General features: G+C 41.5%; 2 protein-coding genes across 4 annotated transcripts in view; one reads left to right on the forward strand and one right to left on the reverse strand.

The window, feature by feature from the left end:
- Positions 1-13,769, forward strand: part of PLXNC1 (plexin C1) — a 156,845-nt gene extending 143,076 nt beyond the window's left edge. The window contains exons 24-31 of the mRNA XM_069584197.1: positions 86-140; positions 2,475-2,506; positions 2,606-2,713; positions 3,850-4,013; positions 6,224-6,371; positions 9,892-10,032; positions 10,116-10,190; positions 11,276-13,769. Coding sequence (XP_069440298.1) covers positions 86-140; positions 2,475-2,506; positions 2,606-2,713; positions 3,850-4,013; positions 6,224-6,371; positions 9,892-10,032; positions 10,116-10,190; positions 11,276-11,380 — 828 coding nt within the window. The 3' untranslated portion in view covers positions 11,381-13,769. The remainder of the gene's footprint in view (positions 1-85; positions 141-2,474; positions 2,507-2,605; positions 2,714-3,849; positions 4,014-6,223; positions 6,372-9,891; positions 10,033-10,115; positions 10,191-11,275) is intronic.
- Positions 13,770-14,907: 1,138 nt separating this feature from the next.
- The window catches only part of CEP83 (centrosomal protein 83), a 147,979-nt gene continuing 146,308 nt past the window's right edge, over positions 14,908-16,578 (reverse strand). For all 3 annotated transcript variants that reach the window (XM_069584200.1, XM_069584198.1, XM_069584199.1), the window contains 2 exons: positions 16,031-16,220; positions 14,908-15,082 (listed from right to left, as the gene is read on the reverse strand). In XM_069584200.1, coding sequence (XP_069440301.1) covers positions 14,978-15,082; positions 16,031-16,220 — 295 coding nt within the window. In that variant the 3' untranslated portion in view covers positions 14,908-14,977. The remainder of the gene's footprint in view (positions 15,083-16,030; positions 16,221-16,578) is intronic.

Raw genomic sequence — 16,578 nt, forward strand, 5'->3', positions numbered from 1 at the left:
ATCCATCCAGCCATCTAATTCCTGAGTGAAGTTGAGAAATACATTAAATTTTGAAAACTCATCTATTTTTTATCTTTGCTTTTAGATATCTAATGGATCCACTATAAAAGTCTTTAAGAAGATAGCAAATTTTACTTCAGGTAACCAAAGTCATGTTAACCTTTTGTTCTCAGTCTATGAAGTATTGCTTTTTGCCTCTCAGATGTACTGTCACAAAGACGAGACTGAGCTGTTGCTGTGTGATTCCCTGACTGGAGGAAAGCCATTTTGCTCCGCTTCTGGTCCTAAGAATGCGAGCTCTGCAAAGGGGGACAGGACACGGTGAACAGTGGTTGCCGGGACTGCCGGCGCTGAGGAAGCTGCTATCGTTAGCCACCTCTAAAGACGGGGCAGAATCAGCCATTGCAGCTCTTTCCCAACTCCTCAGTAGGATGGGGGCTGACAGAGGGGACCCCTCTGGCAAACTGAGGGAAGCCTGCAGATTAGCACACAGCCCTGCAAGCTCTGAACAAACAAGATAACTCACTTAGTCCAAAGCTCCTACTGATGGACCAAGGACAGAGGGAGCTTTGTGGGTAAAGTTAATTGGCCAGTCTTGAAACTCTCTTCTGTGTCCCTGATAGCCTAGGGGCAGGAAGACACTGTGACAGCGCCTTGAGAAAGTCCTGAGGTCTATCCCGGGCTTCTCTCTAGAGAAATTATATCCAGGCCAAGACAGTCAGTCCTCCTCGGCCCTCAGAAAGGTCCTGGGCCTCACCAACGGGGCCTGCTCATACACGCACAGCTGGAGGTGGGGCTTCCCTATTCCCGGATTCAGTGGTAGGAGCAGCCTGATAGGACCCAACACCTGGTGAGTGCAAACGAGGAATGCAGGGCTCCCAATGAAATGGATAGGATGACTGGGAATGTTGGAGGACATCCCTTGGTAGGTTGTCGGACGTCCCCACTTCCCAAGCCTCCATCTATCCCAAGTCAAGCTATATTGAGAGAAGCCATCTTGCAGTGGGCGGCTGTCCTTCTGGTCTAGGGTGGGGGTTGGTGTCTTTATGCTGTAATAAGTGGAGGAGCTATGTATTTTAGGCTTCAAAGACTATAGTCTCTTGAGAGCTTGTTATTTAGAGATCTTGCATTTGGATCACTTCATGGGCCTTAAAGGTGGTCAGTGCCTCTGCTTCCTCCCAGTCCAGTCTCTCCTTACTCTGCAAAACCCTTGCCCCTCTGTCCTTTCATCACGCACTCTGAACATCCCAGCCAGTCCCCTGGTGAACCCAACTGCTCCCCTTTCCTGAACCTCAGGCTGGGCCACCACGTGGGAGAGGCCTGCGACAGCACAGCTCAGTTGCTGTAAATCCCCATCTGGATCCAGACCCTCGATGTACCCTGTTCCCCTTTGTGCTTCTCCAGACAGCTGACCGTTCTCCGTGATCCCGCGTTCTCTCCTCTGATCCCCACAGGCTTCCCTGTCAGCAGATGACTTCACTCAGTACCTCACAGAGAAAAGAGATCAGAATGCCTTCAATAGCCAGCACCACCCACCCTGCCTCCCTCCCTGCGTCGGTCAGTCCCTCCTCCTGGCTCCCGAGACATGCCAGGGCTGCCCTTCCTCCCAGCCAAATACCGTTTCCCACCTGGGCTTCGCATCCCCACCACTATAGTTTTCCACCAGCATTTTAAGGTGTTCTAGTCTCTCTCGTCTTCAAAACAAAAGCCAACTGCCTGCTTGCTCCTCTCCCTGCATTTGCCACTTCCTTTTCAGCCACATTTCTCCTCAGACTGCCCGCTTTGTGCTGCTCCATCACTCACTCTGTGACCTCCGCCTTGCTGCCCTTCTCTCCGATCCTAGAAGAGGTCACCTTCCTTTCCACCTCAGGGCTTTTGCACCCACCCTCCTCCCCATTTGGTCTTGCTCGCTATCTGTTCATTTAGGTCCAGCTCCAACATCCCTCCTCAGAGAACCTCACTGATTAGGTCTGTGCCTTGTTAGATACTTTCCTAGCTATATTATAATAGCATATAATTCTCCACAATCCTTATCACAAATAAATTAAACAGCTAACTATGTGATTAGGAGGAGTCTCTCAGTGGCTAGGATGTGAATTCCTTTAGGTGAGAGCTAGGTCTTACTCATTGTTGTCTGCCTAGTAGCCCTTGGCACACAGTAGGTGCTCCAGCTCTATTTGTTAAATGAATGAGAACTGAACCTCTCCTACCCCACCCCCAAGTGATGGTTCAGCCTCTGCTGCAACACTTCAGGGGCAACTCCAGTCCCTGGCCCGTCCTATCTTCACACTGTTCTTAAAGTCTTAAGACGCAGCCAGGCGAGGCTGGGGGCAGGGCGCGGAATGTCGCTATGAAAAGCTCGAGTGGGAGGGCTCAAGGAACCTATTCTGTTTATAACACGAGTGGGGAAGGCCAGTTAGCCCGTGGTTGTTTTTTTAATGCACTGTTTCTCCCCCTCTTTCCGTGGCGTTCAGATGTGGAATACACGGAAGATCACTGCCACTTGGTGAGTCCAGGCTTGCTTGTGCTTCCGCTGAATCGGATGCCTTCTGCACCGCAGCGCGTCTCCTTGGGTAACGCTGCTTCTGCTCTGTCTTCTCTTTAGATTTTACCAGATTCGGAAGCATTCCAAGATGTGCAGGGAAAGAGACATCGAGGGAAGCACAAGTTCAAAGTGAAAGAAATGTATCTGACAAAGCTGCTGTCGACCAAGGTACCCTTACCATTCTGGGAGTGCTTTTACGGCCACCTTGGGGGTGTATGATGTGTTTGACTTAATTTCCACTGAAGTGTGAAAATGTTACAAATCCCTTGTGCCTTCTAGCAAAGCAAAATGAAAGTTTAAATTGTAAACACTTCCTACCCCCTTCTTCTTCTCCCTCACAAACTGCAAAGATAAAGCACTTTACAAATGTCTACCATAGCATCGTCAGTCAGGGATTTAATGTTCCCAAGCCCTTTACCCACCACTGCACTGTTATTTTTTAGGTTGACAGCGTAATTATTCCTTTTTGTTTACTTGTTACTATAGATGAGCAATAAAACTCCCTCTTTAAATTGCAAATAAAATGAAGAGGGGGTGGTCATTTTAAAATTAAGAATTCTGTTCATATATACAAGTGTCAGATGTTTTAAAAGCCAGTGGAATAGGAATACCAAATTGAGAGCAAATTTTCCTTTATCTGGTTCTCAGTGGGATTAAACAGAAGTCTGTAGTGATCCTGTAAGTGCTATTATCTACACCTGGCCCTAGCCTTCCACTGGGCATGCGTCTTCAGATGTCTGCTTGGAGCTTAAACAAAGCTACTAGGTTTGTTTGGTGGGTAGAGGACAGCCAGAATCTCTTGGCTTTTCTCATCTATCCCACAGAACTCTATTTGTTTTTTATAAAACAGTCAGATGCTTGCTCTGGAAAGTACACAATAAAACCTTATGATGGAAATACATGCAACAGGAAAAATTCTGGGAACCAAGCAACATCATTTGAGTTTTTCCAAGCTGAACATAACTAATAAAAGCCAAACATCGGGGCTTCTTGGTTTGTGTATACAGCCCTATAACTGACATTTCAACTACTAGCAGTTTCAAAGACAGGGGCTGTTGCCTAAACAATGTCATTATCAGCAAGAAGCTTATGCACCCAATCTAAACCTGGGCATGGATTTTCAGGACCTTTGTCTTAAACACTGGGTGCTGGCCTCATTTGACAACTGTACATACTTTCTCTTCAGCTTTTCTGTTTTGTTCATCATTATCTCTGAACTTGGATTTCATTTTTCATCATGTTTTCAAAAACCTCTATCCTATTTTCTCTTTAATCTTCTCAGTCTGATGTGTTCTATCTTTCAGGTGGCAATTCACTCTGTGCTTGAAAAACTTTTTAGAAGCATTTGGAGTTTACCCAACAGCAGAGCCCCGTTTGCTATAAAATACTTTTTCGACTTTTTGGATGCCCAGGCTGAAAACAAAAAAATTACAGATCCTGATGTTGTACATATTTGGAAAACAAACAGGTGGGAACAACAATAGGTGACTACCGACTTTAAGAATCTGGGACAGAATCTTAACTAAAAGAAGGGCATGGATAGTTACAGAAGGATTATCCCTATATTTGAATTTTTTGGCTTGGCAAGCTATCATGTCAAAGCAGTTTCTTACTGGTAGGTGCTGTTTTTTGAATAAAAATGATTCCTGTGCTGAGAATCCTATTCTTTAGGGCAAAGTAGACAAACTCTATTATTTTTATTATCTTTAAACAAGTTTAGCTTGACCAGTAAATGATAAGAAATTAATATTTTGTGGTTTTATCACACACTTTTCAATTAGAGAAGAGTCTTAAATTTGTCCCTCAGAGGATTCACCATTTAGCATTTTCCAAGCTGTCTATTGTATAATTTTCTGCTTTTGTTTGGTCAGATGCCATGCTGCTGCTACTGCTGCTAAGTCACTTCAGTCATATCCGACTCTGTGTGACCCCATAGACGGCAGCCCACCAGGCTCCCCCATCCCGGGGATTCTCCAGGCAAGAACGCTGGAGAGGGTTGCCATTTCCTTCTCCAATGCATGAAAGTGAAAAGTGAAAGTGAAGTTGCTCAGTCGTGTCTGACCCCAGGCAAGAGTACTGGAGTGGGGTGCCATCATCTTCTCCAAGCTGAGGCAAGGTATCCAAATTAAAATTTCTCCTCACTGAAGAAACATAGCTTATTACCTCTCATTCAAATACTTTGTGCATGAGCTGAATGAGACTCGATTATTATGTAACAGAACTTCTCAGTGCAAGCTCAAGCCCTTCTAAGCATTGAGGTTAGCCAGATCATTTTAACGGAGAAGGCGATGGCACCCCACTCCAGTACTCTTGCTTGGAAAATCCCATGGATGGAGAAGCCTGGTGGGCTGCAGTCCATGGGGTCGCTAGGAGTCCAACACGACTGAGTGACTTCACTTTCACTTTTCATTTTCATGCATTGGAGAAGGAAATGGCAACCCACGCCAGTGTTCTTGCCTGGAGAATCCCAGGGACGGGGGAGCCTGGTGGGCTGCCGTCTCTGAGGTCGCACAGAGTTGGACACGACTGAAGTGACTTAGCAGCAGGAGCAGCAGCTGGTCATTTTAAATAAGTATTAAAAGCTCCAGGCCTACCTTACCTGTCTACTGTGGCTCCCTTCCCGCTTTGTTCTAGCCTTGGCTTCCTAGGCCCTGCCACTCCCACATCAGGCTTGGGCACTGCAGGCTACCATCTCACTGGGAAGACTGTAGCGTGTGAACAGGGGCACTAGTCAGGACAGCAGAGATGCTGAAAGGCCCAGCAGCCCCTCTGATGGAGGGAGGTAGCTAGGCCAGAGGGCTCTGAGTGACTCCCAAGATCATATCCAAATATTTGAGTAGCAACTATGTATCAGGTACTGTTAGGCATTGAAGGTAAGAGATGGAAATTCATGTTGAGAATTGAGCTTGTATTTTAATAGGTAAATTTTATGTTAGAAGGCAATACTAATGCAGAGAATGAGGGAAAAAACAGACTAACAGGACAGGGTGGTCAGAGGCCTGGTGGAGATATTTGAGTCAGGTCTTGAAAAGAGGCATAAACCCTGAGACTGTCTGGGGCAAGAGAGTTTCAGGGACGGACGAAGTCCCGAAAGACAAGCTTGCCTGGTGCGTGTGATGAGAAGCGAGGAGGCTGGTGGAGCTGGGGTGGGTAAGGTGAAGCGCAGTAGATGAGTGCCAGGCCTAGATCATGCAGGGCTTTCTCCAGAGGGGTGGAGAGCTGCAGTGGAGAGACGAGGACCTGATTCTGTGCTAAGAGGGTTGCTGGCCCTTGTGGCAGAATTTACTGTTGGGAGCTGGCGGGAAATAATCCTGGTGAGAGATGTTGGTGGCTTAGGCCAGCGTGTAGCACTTAGAGGGGGTGAGAAGAGGTCTGATGAGATGTTCTCACTGGTAACCATTATCTGATATAATTGACAAATTTGTGGAGAAAATTGTTTTGTCAGTGGCCAGTTTCAGACTTCTCCAGGCCTCCCTTTCAGGAACTCTGACAGTTTAACCCTTTCTTGTTCTGAGTGACTGCCATCTGTTGCTTGGTATGTTTGGCAAGGCAGACTTGCATACTTCAGTAACAAGGACAAAAACACCCATTTACAAACTGTGATAAACACAGCGTCTGCCTCACATGAAAGGCTGTACTTGAAAAGAGGTCTCTCTCTCTCTCTCTCTCTCGGAACAGCCTTCCTCTTCGCTTCTGGGTAAACATCCTGAAGAACCCTCAGTTTGTCTTTGACATTAAGAAGACACCACACATAGATGGCTGTCTGTCAGTGATCGCCCAGGCATTCATGGACGCGTTTTCCCTCACAGAGCAGCAACTTGGGAAGGTAAGGCCCAGCTTTAGGATTCCCTGTACGTGTTTGTGTGAGTCTGAAGCACTGTCTTCCTTGTAAACATTCAAGTAACACACAACACCAGCTAAGAAGAAAAAGTAAATGGTGGTCACTGAACACCTGCTTTTCTATAAAACTGTTCATTTATTTCTATTTTTAATCTAGTTAAAACCTTTAGCTTTTGTTTCCTAGAAAAATCTTATATAGATGCTGATATAGATGCTATTAAACTATGAACCCAAAGGATGTAATTATTGAAATTTGCCTATGTTAATTCCATCTGAATATACCTAAAAGCATCTATTTGATTATAACAAATTTCTTATGGGGAAGTAAATCTTGCCTGAGGTTTCAAATACCTCTCTTTTGTCGTTTTATAATCAAATCAATATCATTTGTCCTATGGTGTCCTTTGCTGAGCAAAAACTCTGTAAGGCAGGAAAAGATAAAAATACAGAGGAAGCTCTCTGAAAGAGATGTTTCGGTCTTAACCCAAGTACTCCATAATAAACTGAGCAGTATCTGTGCCTAATGGGTTTAGAAATCTTTTCATGCTGCACAGTGGGTCTTTGGTGGAAGGATGTTCAACGTGCCTGGAATCAAGTGTGATGGACATGTTAAAGGCACCTGAGACTCCTGGTCTAAATCCAGACTATCGCCAGTATTTCTAGAAACCAAACTTGTGTTTGACGTTTATTTTCCTAGCACTGCCTATAGTCTCTCAAGGTAACATCCTCAGCATTATCGTCCCCTTCTCCTTCCTCCCACCTCTGCATCTAGTTGGTTACTACTCACTTCCGTCCCTCCCCTGCCAACTGCTGTCCTGGCTTCTACGGTGCCTCTTTCGCTGTGTCTCAGGCTATCTTTCTAAAACAAAACTCTGATCCTGTCAGATTCCTGCCTGAACACTGTAAATACTTCCCATTACCTCCCAGATACAATCTTCAGCGCCACGTGGCCCTTGCCCACTGGGCTTCAAGTCTCTCTTCTGGCCTCATTTTCTTCCCCAATCCATCTACCTACCTTTTATGCTACAGCTTTTAGTTTTCCCAGACTTAACCACGAGCTTGTTTTCACATCACTTTGCTCATCCCTTTCCTGTTACCTCTGTCTAGTAAAACCCTACTTATTCATTCAGCAAATGTGATTTCCTAATGTATACCAGAAAATGTATTAGACTCAGATTTAGTCTAAATATACCTACTCTGTGAATGTTCCCCTGATGCATTTCCCATGTGCTGATTTTGGCCAGTAAAGTTCTCCCTAGCATGCAATACACAGACACAGTTATCCATACTAAAAATGGCTGTTTATTGATTACTATGTTCTTGGCACAATTCAGTTCTCACAGGAACCACACAGTTAACCACTACCCTCATTTTCTAGATGAGGACTTGATGATGAGAGGTCACAAGTCTTAAGATCATACATCTAACTCTATGTCCTTTCCTTTGTGCTACACTGCTACTAATTACTGATCTCAGATTGAAAACCAGTCAGCGCCTGCCCTTTAGAAGCTTACATTCAGTGCCTACCCACAATGCCTGGCCAAATAAAACTTGAGTGAATGATCACAAGAGTTGTAGGTTCTACTTGTAAAGTTGACAGGTGAAAAAATCTCTCAGTCCAGGCCTCCTTCAAGCCATGAGCACATTTAAAAATGTACTGGGGCACTACCCCTACCATTAACTCACCTGTCTTCCCTGAGTAGTGATACAATAAAAATTCATATTACAGGACAAGAAAAATTTAGGCAGAACTCTCACCTGTTTGGGCCTCCTCCCTCCCCTCTAGTGTGAAGTGTGCACCCCCGTTATGCATATATCAGCCCGCTCCAATGGTAGAAGTAGCCGCTGAACTCTGAAGACCCATTTTCTTCTTCTGGCACTAGCTGTGTAACTCCTTAGAAGATAATATTCCCCTCTCAATCCTGTAAGGGGTCACAGTGACCCATCACACACTGTATATGTACATACTACTCTGGTGAACTTTATATACAATGCCAACATAGTATTTCCCTTAAAGATAGTGATTCATCAGATGACCTGGGGAGATACTGGGCTGCACATAATGGAAGCTCTTAAATACTTTATTAATGTTAATTATTAATGTTCCTACATTATTTGTATTTTGTGCATTACCAAATATATGACTGAACCTCCAATAAAAATGGTGACTAGATGACTTAAAACAATTTGACCAAATATCAATTATTGGAATAGTGTAATTCTAGATGTGGGTAGAAGCAACAGGAAGGAACCATTTCCTGGACCATGAGAGTCTAGTAAGACAGGCCGTCCCGAGGCTTTTGGCTGCTGTTAATAGGGCCTACCTTGTTCAGTAACAGCACAGTGAGTGGCCTATCAATGAAATCCTCGTCTGACCTGAGAATGAGCATTCCTGCTCATGAAATGCCTCCCCAGCATTGGTGAGAATTAAGTCTGAAAGGGAGGGGATTGCAAAATAATGTTGCCCATCACCTGTTATGACACACCCTGAAAGGAATTCAGGCCAAAGATCAGGATGAGGCAGTCTGCACGCTGGTAAAAAAAAATGGCTAGACTTTGGTTAGTAATTTTCCAGAGAAAATTTCATGAACTCAGTTTCTTGAATCTTCCCATACTTAGAAATGCACTAAAACCATTAAGATATCTGTTCCTCACAAATAGCAGTATGTGATTGATTGCACAGCCCCCTTCCCCTAAATCACATGTATGCAGGCCCCACCCCCCCTTACCTCTTCACAACAGTCCTCAGAGCTTTCTGAGAGGCTGTCTCCTAGGTCATAATCCTCAGGCTGGTTTGAATAAATTTTTCCGTCTCTTTTCTAGACTGGCTGTGATTTTTCTTTGACATGTTAATTCTGTCAAAATTATAACTTAAAAAACCTTCCCTTACATTTTAACATCAGTTAAAATTACATGAAAACATTCAAACTATCAGGGAATTTTTCCAAAATCAAGACTTCAGAGCCACCAATACTAATGACCATGCTCTTTCTTGGTAACACTGAGATTTTTATCATCTAATAAAATAGGGAAAAGCAGAAAAATCTGCCGTTGCCAATTACTTACCACATTCATGGTTATATAAAGGGCTCAATCAGACCTACAGTCAAACCTTTTATAAGTGCCAAAATTCACTGGTGGGTGAGGATGAGAGCAAATGCTTTAATTCAGGCTTTTTACAACTATTAGTAACGAACTATGATTGAAATAAGTTCCATTGTTACAGTAACTCAAAATCATGCAAAAATAATAATTTTAGTTCTTTTATGAGAGGAAGGCAGAATATATTAGCATTTAATCTGCCTGAAAATAACAGTGACTCACCAGAACTATCTGGATAGCAGTCAGTCATTCAGTCAATAACATTTATGAAGGCCTACTGCATGAAGATGCCTTGTTACCAGGAGATAAGATTAGTAATAGTGGTGGCGGTTCAGCTACATTGGTACTGCTATAATTTCCTGATGGTTTTTTAAACTCTTGGTGGTTGCTGCTCTTTTTTTCAGGAAGCACCAACTAATAAACTTCTCTATGCCAAGGATATCCCAACCTACAAAGAGGAAGTGAAGTCTTATTACAAAGCAATCAGGGATCTGCCTCCACTGTCATCTTCAGAGATGGAAGAATTCTTAACTCAGGAATCTAAGGTATTGCTAGAAAGTAGGACTAAGATTACATTTGGGTGCTTAAGCCATTTCAGAATCTCTCAACAAGGCTCTCTCTCTTTAAGAAACACGAAAATGAATTTAACGAAGAAGTGGCCTTGACAGAAATCTACAAATACATCATAAAGTATTTTGATGAGGTAAGATTTTCAATAACATTTTTTAAAAAAACAGATATGGATCAGCCACCAGAATTTGGTTATAAAGCGTCCTGTAGGTCTCAGGATGGCTCTGGCATCCCACATGGCCAGAAAGGGAGGCCAGGAAGCCTGTCTTGAGATGCAGGATCCTGGCACCAAGCCAGACCCTGCGTGTGGCTGCCCACCTTTGGACCAGCCATTTGATTTAATGGGGCCTATGGACACAGTTAACTTGGATGAGTAAGTAGTGGTCCTAATAAAAGGGACCTGCTTATGCTTGATTGTAATCTGCTAAAATGAAGGCTAAGCTTGTTAAATCGCCTAGATTCTGTATTCAGTAGTTAAAAGTATATTTCTAACTTAAGCAACTATTTCAATAAACCATTCTCCTTTATGATTAATTCTCCTTAATCTGGATTTTTTTCTTTGGGAATTCACACAGACACAGTCATCAGATGCGCTGTTTCCAAATATATGTTAATTCCCCCTTCCCTGATTCCCCCCACTCAGTCATGCTGGGACAGGCTATCCATGTCAATGGTGAGAATAGCTCACCAATTCCATTTTCTACTTGAAGATCAAGTGAAGCACTAAGGTAGGGTAGAGGCAATGAGTTCCTTAAACATGATAAGCATCCCTCTTTCCAGGGGTCAGGGGTTAGAAGGGAAGCACTGGGAGGGGAGGGAAGGGGAGGGGAAGGGAGGTAGACATCTCTGACCAGGATGCCCCCTGCCTGCTGCATTTAAGAAGAAATACTTGCCTGCATGTTGGCTGCCCAGGAATGCTTGCTGTGCTTGGAATGGCTGTGACATAATGCATAAAACAGGGCCTTGGAATTCTGGCCCCATATTTGTAAGCAAGTAGTTCGGTATTTCTTGCTGAGTTTCTATTTTAAGCCGAAGTGTTGTTGATCCTGTGATAATGACTTAGCAAAACAACTTGCAAAGTGAGTATGTAAATGATCGAAGAAAATCTTGGCATCTGTTTCATACAGATTTACCACTCACAGCATCAGGAATGCAAAAAAAACAGAATTGTAATGCTAAAGCCACAATATCTAAAATAACTGTTCTAATTGTCAACAGATTCTAAATAAACTAGAAAGAGAACGAGGGCTGGAAGAAGCTCAGAAACAACTCTTGCATGTAAAAGTCTTATTTGATGAAAAGAAGAAATGCAAGTGGATGTAAGCACTCTGGGGCCTGGCTTAATCTGGTAAAGTTCTTCAGATGACTTGGGAGCAAAATGGCTGCTTGAGCTACTCTGTGTTGTGAACTGAAGTTTGCACGTGGGTTCCACTTTGAGCACTTTTTTAAGAGACCAAGGCACATGCACAGCTTTCAGAAAGCGTTATCAACCACTGTGCCTGTGTGTGAACTGTGGGAACCCTTCTGTAAATAGAGCTGAAGTGGTTGTTTCAAACAGCCTCCTTGTTTACAGAGAATACAGGGCCAGTAAGCAAGGGTCAGTATTGTTTAACTACACTCTCCACTTAAGCACAATGATATAAGTGGTTTTGTTTGAAAACTACAGCTATGTAGCACTTGTGACTACACTGCACCTCTGCAGACAAGGGACATTGCTAATGATCAAAACAAACTGTGAAATGAGTCATCTGGGAACAAGGTGGGGGTGTGCGGGCACCCTCGGGGATCTGCAGCACTGAGACTTTCCCCAGTAGCTCCTGGAAAAGCTGACCGCAGAATTTGGTAGTGTGTACACTTAGCATTTGTGAGTGTGTGTGTGTATGTGTGTGTGTGTTTAAACCAAAAACTAACAGTGTTGCAACATTGTTGAAAGGGCTCGTGTTTTTCAGTGGTCACCGACTGTACTCCATCAAACTCACCTCCATTTCACCAGAGAGCTCTAAAGCAAGGAGAGGGAGTAGGCTTTGTTAAACGTGACAGCATCTTATCCAAACACTTTAAAGTACCTCTCTTTTCTTCATTTTGTTTTTCCATATTAAATGTATTCAATAGTAGACATGTTGGCTATTGTTAAAAAAAAAAAATCATTAGCTTATTTCTAAGAACTTCGATCAGAACCATCTATGGAAGAGTAACTCCGTCCCCTAATCCTACACGTCTATACTACTATCTCCTTGCTTTAGACTTCTGGTGAACCCTGTGGTTATAAATACTTGTGTGTGATTTTAAAAAATACATTTTACATTTCATGAAATTGCTGTTCACACTGGAGTATTATATATGAATATATATATATTTGAGGCCCGTGGCCTGAAAAATATTAGTATACAACTTGGTATCTTAGTCTTACTATGTACTTTTTGAAAGTATTCCTCACAAGAGAAAGAGTTAAGAATACCTGTTTTATTCATGCCTTTTTTTAAAAAAGAATTCCCTATCTAGTTATATTGTAGTCTTTTTATTGCTGATTTTTTATTCCTGAATTTTTGCTGCTCATGACCAATTTTAATACCACTGTGTTTTCCTTCTATTAAACCAGAAGTAAAAAGTTTAATTGGCAACTCTTAAACTTTCTTTGTGGCACCTTTACCCTTGGTGCTCCAAATCCCAGACCGAGGAAAGGAAAATTTTCAAGTAGCAAATAAAAGTGATCATACATTCCTTAAAATCACTTACCAACAACAATCTATGAGATAGCAGGATTTAAAAGTACATTTGTCTTAAATGAATGCAGTTCTTTTTGCTTCTCACTATCTGGTAAAGAGTGAGAGATGACACCTCAACAAACTGATCAGAGAAGATAAGCATTTATTGCCCTATAGGCACCTTCCCAATCCTGTCACTTCTGACCACTGTCCTTCCAATGGACACACCTCAAAAATCCTACCACAGAGGTTCTTTATATGAAAAGTCTTGTCCCCATCTAAGGCTGCTGCAGCCTTGATGTGAAGACATTCATAGGAGAACAGCTGGAGAGTTGAGACCCAAGGGTAGGAGAGTTGCCCAAAAGACTTCCCCTCTTTAGGGTACAGAAATGCTAAGAAATCTCAAAGGATCAGCTACAGCTTTATCTCAGTATTTAGTAAATGCTACATGAGGGTGTCCCTGTCCGGCTCTCTGGCACATGAATCCTGTGTGGAGACGTACCTCCTTTTCCAGGGACTGTGCTGCTGGGAACTTTGGGCAAGTCACTTACCTCTTTGTGCCTCAATTTCTGTATAATATTTCTAACCTACCTCACTGAGGTGGTATGAAGATTCACTAATGTATGTAGCGTGTTTGTCAATCCTCCAGTGAAAAGCACTATCTAGATCACATTTGGGATCACGTTAGCCAAACGCAGTACATGGCCAAATTAGATGTGTGCTGAAGACAATCAGTCACTGGGTCTATATTAAACAGCAACCAGAGAAACAAATGGCAAACAATTTCTATTTTCAAGTTTCTTTGCATATTTTTTTGGTGCAAGACCATTTATAAACTTTTCTTTTTTCTAACACTAGTGTCTACAGCAGCATTTAAAAACTAATTCTGTTACTTTTTTCTGTATTAGGGATTTAAAGTCTATTTCTTATTGTATACCTGATTGAAGCAGTTCTTGGAGATGAATGTTTTAAATGTCTATATCCAAAAATAAACATTTTGATGTAAATATGGACTGTTTTTGTCTTTTTCTTCCTTCAAATTTTCTAGTAATAGATTTTTTCATTCTAAGTAGCTCCAGAGAAATTATTTTTCAAGAACAAAGTGTCACTGTATATGCTTTGTAAATTAGCAGCTATATTATATAGTAAGTAAATGATGTTTAAAGAATTTAAAAGAATTCAAATTCTTCTAAATGATGTTAAGGCTATGCAATCTTACTCCTGGCCTCCACTGTCATCTTGGAATTTTGAATGTGATGACGTCTAGATAATGAACATTCCACTTAGTCCAGCAGACTTTAGCTTTGCCACGTTGACATGAAGTTATTCCAGCAGAATGCCTTTAAACGATGTTACATAAAAAAGCAAATGATGGCATACTTAGGGACACAGAGAAATAAAACATTTATAACAATTTGGTTAGATCCAAAACAGTAGGAGACAAAGTTAAATACCAACATTATTTCTAAAGGGACCCCACTGGGTTCAAGTTTTACAATGGCCCTTGTTTTGTTATACAGCCACAGGATTTAATTATTTGTACTTTGTTATTTTCTACTAATTCTAACTCAATGAAGCCAAAATTAGTGAGATCTTCTACACTGTATGGTTAAAACAAACACAAAACAGTATAACTAGAAAAATATTTATTAAGCTTTTAATAAATTATGTGCACACAGCTTTTAGAAAAGGTAGTGCTGTGTAATATATATAGATATCTTAAGTTTTATGCTGACTTTAAATTGTCATCTTTTTTCAAGAACTAGAGGTTTGTAACTTTTACATATAGTAAACCAGAAAACGTTTCTGACCATGTGATTGCTAAGCACCTCAAAGAAGAGGGAATGCAACATAGTCCTATTTAGGCAAAATGCCACCCCCCTAAAAAAAACTCAACAAAGTAAAATTGATCATTGAAAAACGTGATTCTCTATTTAGTTCCTTTTTATTTGTTCATTTATTTTACATTCTCAAAGGGTTGTCAATAATATTCTAAATATCTCTGACGCTGTCTTAGGGCTTCACTTATCATTACCATAACCTTAAAATCCTGACATTCATGCAACACAGCATGTAGCTAGTACCTTTTCTTGAGGCACATTCAAGTGTTTTGGCAAACAGTAATAAAGTATCTAAAATGCCACATACATGAAAACTTCAAGCTTTATTGAGTCACTGATTTCATCCCTTTTGATCTGCCTTTTCTCCAAGCAAATCATTCCCCAGGAGATCCAAGTTCCTCTAGTTGTTTCCTTTGTGTTGTTTCAAGTTCTTCTAGTCTTTTGCGAAGTAGAGAGAGTTCCCTTTGATGCTGTTCCTCCTTAAAAGCACAGAAAAAGCATTGCAAGAAAGGCTGTTAGAAAAACTGGTGGAAAAATAACCGTTAGGCAGTGGCCTCAGTGCCTCTTTTATTCAGGTCTGCAACATGTGGCAAGAAAAGGATGACCATTTCAGCAGTCTACCACCACCAGCACGGTCCAGACTACCAACTAGTCCTCCCTTTTCTCCTGCCTCAGGGTAGCCTTCAGCCAATACCCAAAGTCTGTTCTTCTCTAGGTTTAAAGTTCACCACAGAATAAATTAGATAATAGTAATGCAGGGCCCTGGTGTACTAATGTGGCAACTTTCCAACAAGACGACTTTAACAGAAGTTTATTATATAAACAAAGCACTTCATCAGAAGTACAATTCAGGGACTTACAACATTAAAAATCTTCCTTGCTTACAACATTACAAAATGTCATTGCTTATTAACAGTTCATCTTCTGAAAGTCATCTGATCAATTTGGTTCCCTCAACATCTCAGGGATTTGATAAAGTAAAACTCACTCAAGTTTTGGAAACAGACAGATCTAGGTATGAAACTCAGCTCTCAGTTATGACCTTGAGCAAGTCACTTCACCTCTCTGACTCAGCTTCCTCATCTGCAAACTGGGAATACAAATATCTCCCCTCAAAGCATTTTTCATTAGGATTAAATATTGTTCGGAAAGCACATAGTACAGTACCTTTGCATAAATGCTGGTAATAATCAGAATTGTATGAGTGACCTACAAACTCAACAGTCTACTCAAAGACTTTATCAGTTTCTTCCTTTCAGGTGCCTAGTAGGAGACTTTACTCCTAGCAGCATCATTGAAGGATAGATTCAAATCCACTGTGCCTTTCAGCAATTTTTCTGGTAAAGATTTAGGTTTTTTAAGTATTTAAACATAAAACTTACAGAAGTATCTATCTAACTTTTTTCTCCTAAAATAAATGCCCATACCTGCATGTGAGGAGGAAAGGACAATTCCATGCCTGGAATCACAGTTGATGACTGAAGACTAACAGGATTGATGGATGCTGATGGAGGCATATTAGGAACCAAAATTAAACTTCGAAATTCATTATGTCTTCTCTGTATATCCTTTAGTCTTTTTTGAAGCCTTGTATACTCTTCAAATGGAACATTTTGTCTTAAAAAGGAAAAGCATTTCTGTTGCTTAATACAGTTATATTCTGTTGAAGAACAGTATGAGTCACAGAACATAATTGGGAGGGAAGGATTTTTAAGATTTACCGATATATAATACTTAAAATTGGAGAAGGAAATGGCAACACATAAAGTGCGGTTTACCTAGAAAGAGAAACAGAAGCATGACATGGCGTCTTAGTTATATGTGTTACTGTTGGCCCTGTAGGCTGTCAACTTAAAGTTTATTTGACAATTAGTCAGAGATTAAAAACATTTTGATATTTTTACTTTAATTCTACTCCCCCAACCCATGAATCTTGAAACTAAAAGGACTCAAAAAAAAAAAAAAAAGGTGCCTT

The sequence above is a fragment of the Ovis canadensis genome, chromosome 3 (genome assembly GCF_042477335.2).
Source record: "Ovis canadensis isolate MfBH-ARS-UI-01 breed Bighorn chromosome 3, ARS-UI_OviCan_v2, whole genome shotgun sequence".
Classification (NCBI taxonomy): domain Eukaryota; kingdom Metazoa; phylum Chordata; class Mammalia; order Artiodactyla; family Bovidae; genus Ovis; species Ovis canadensis.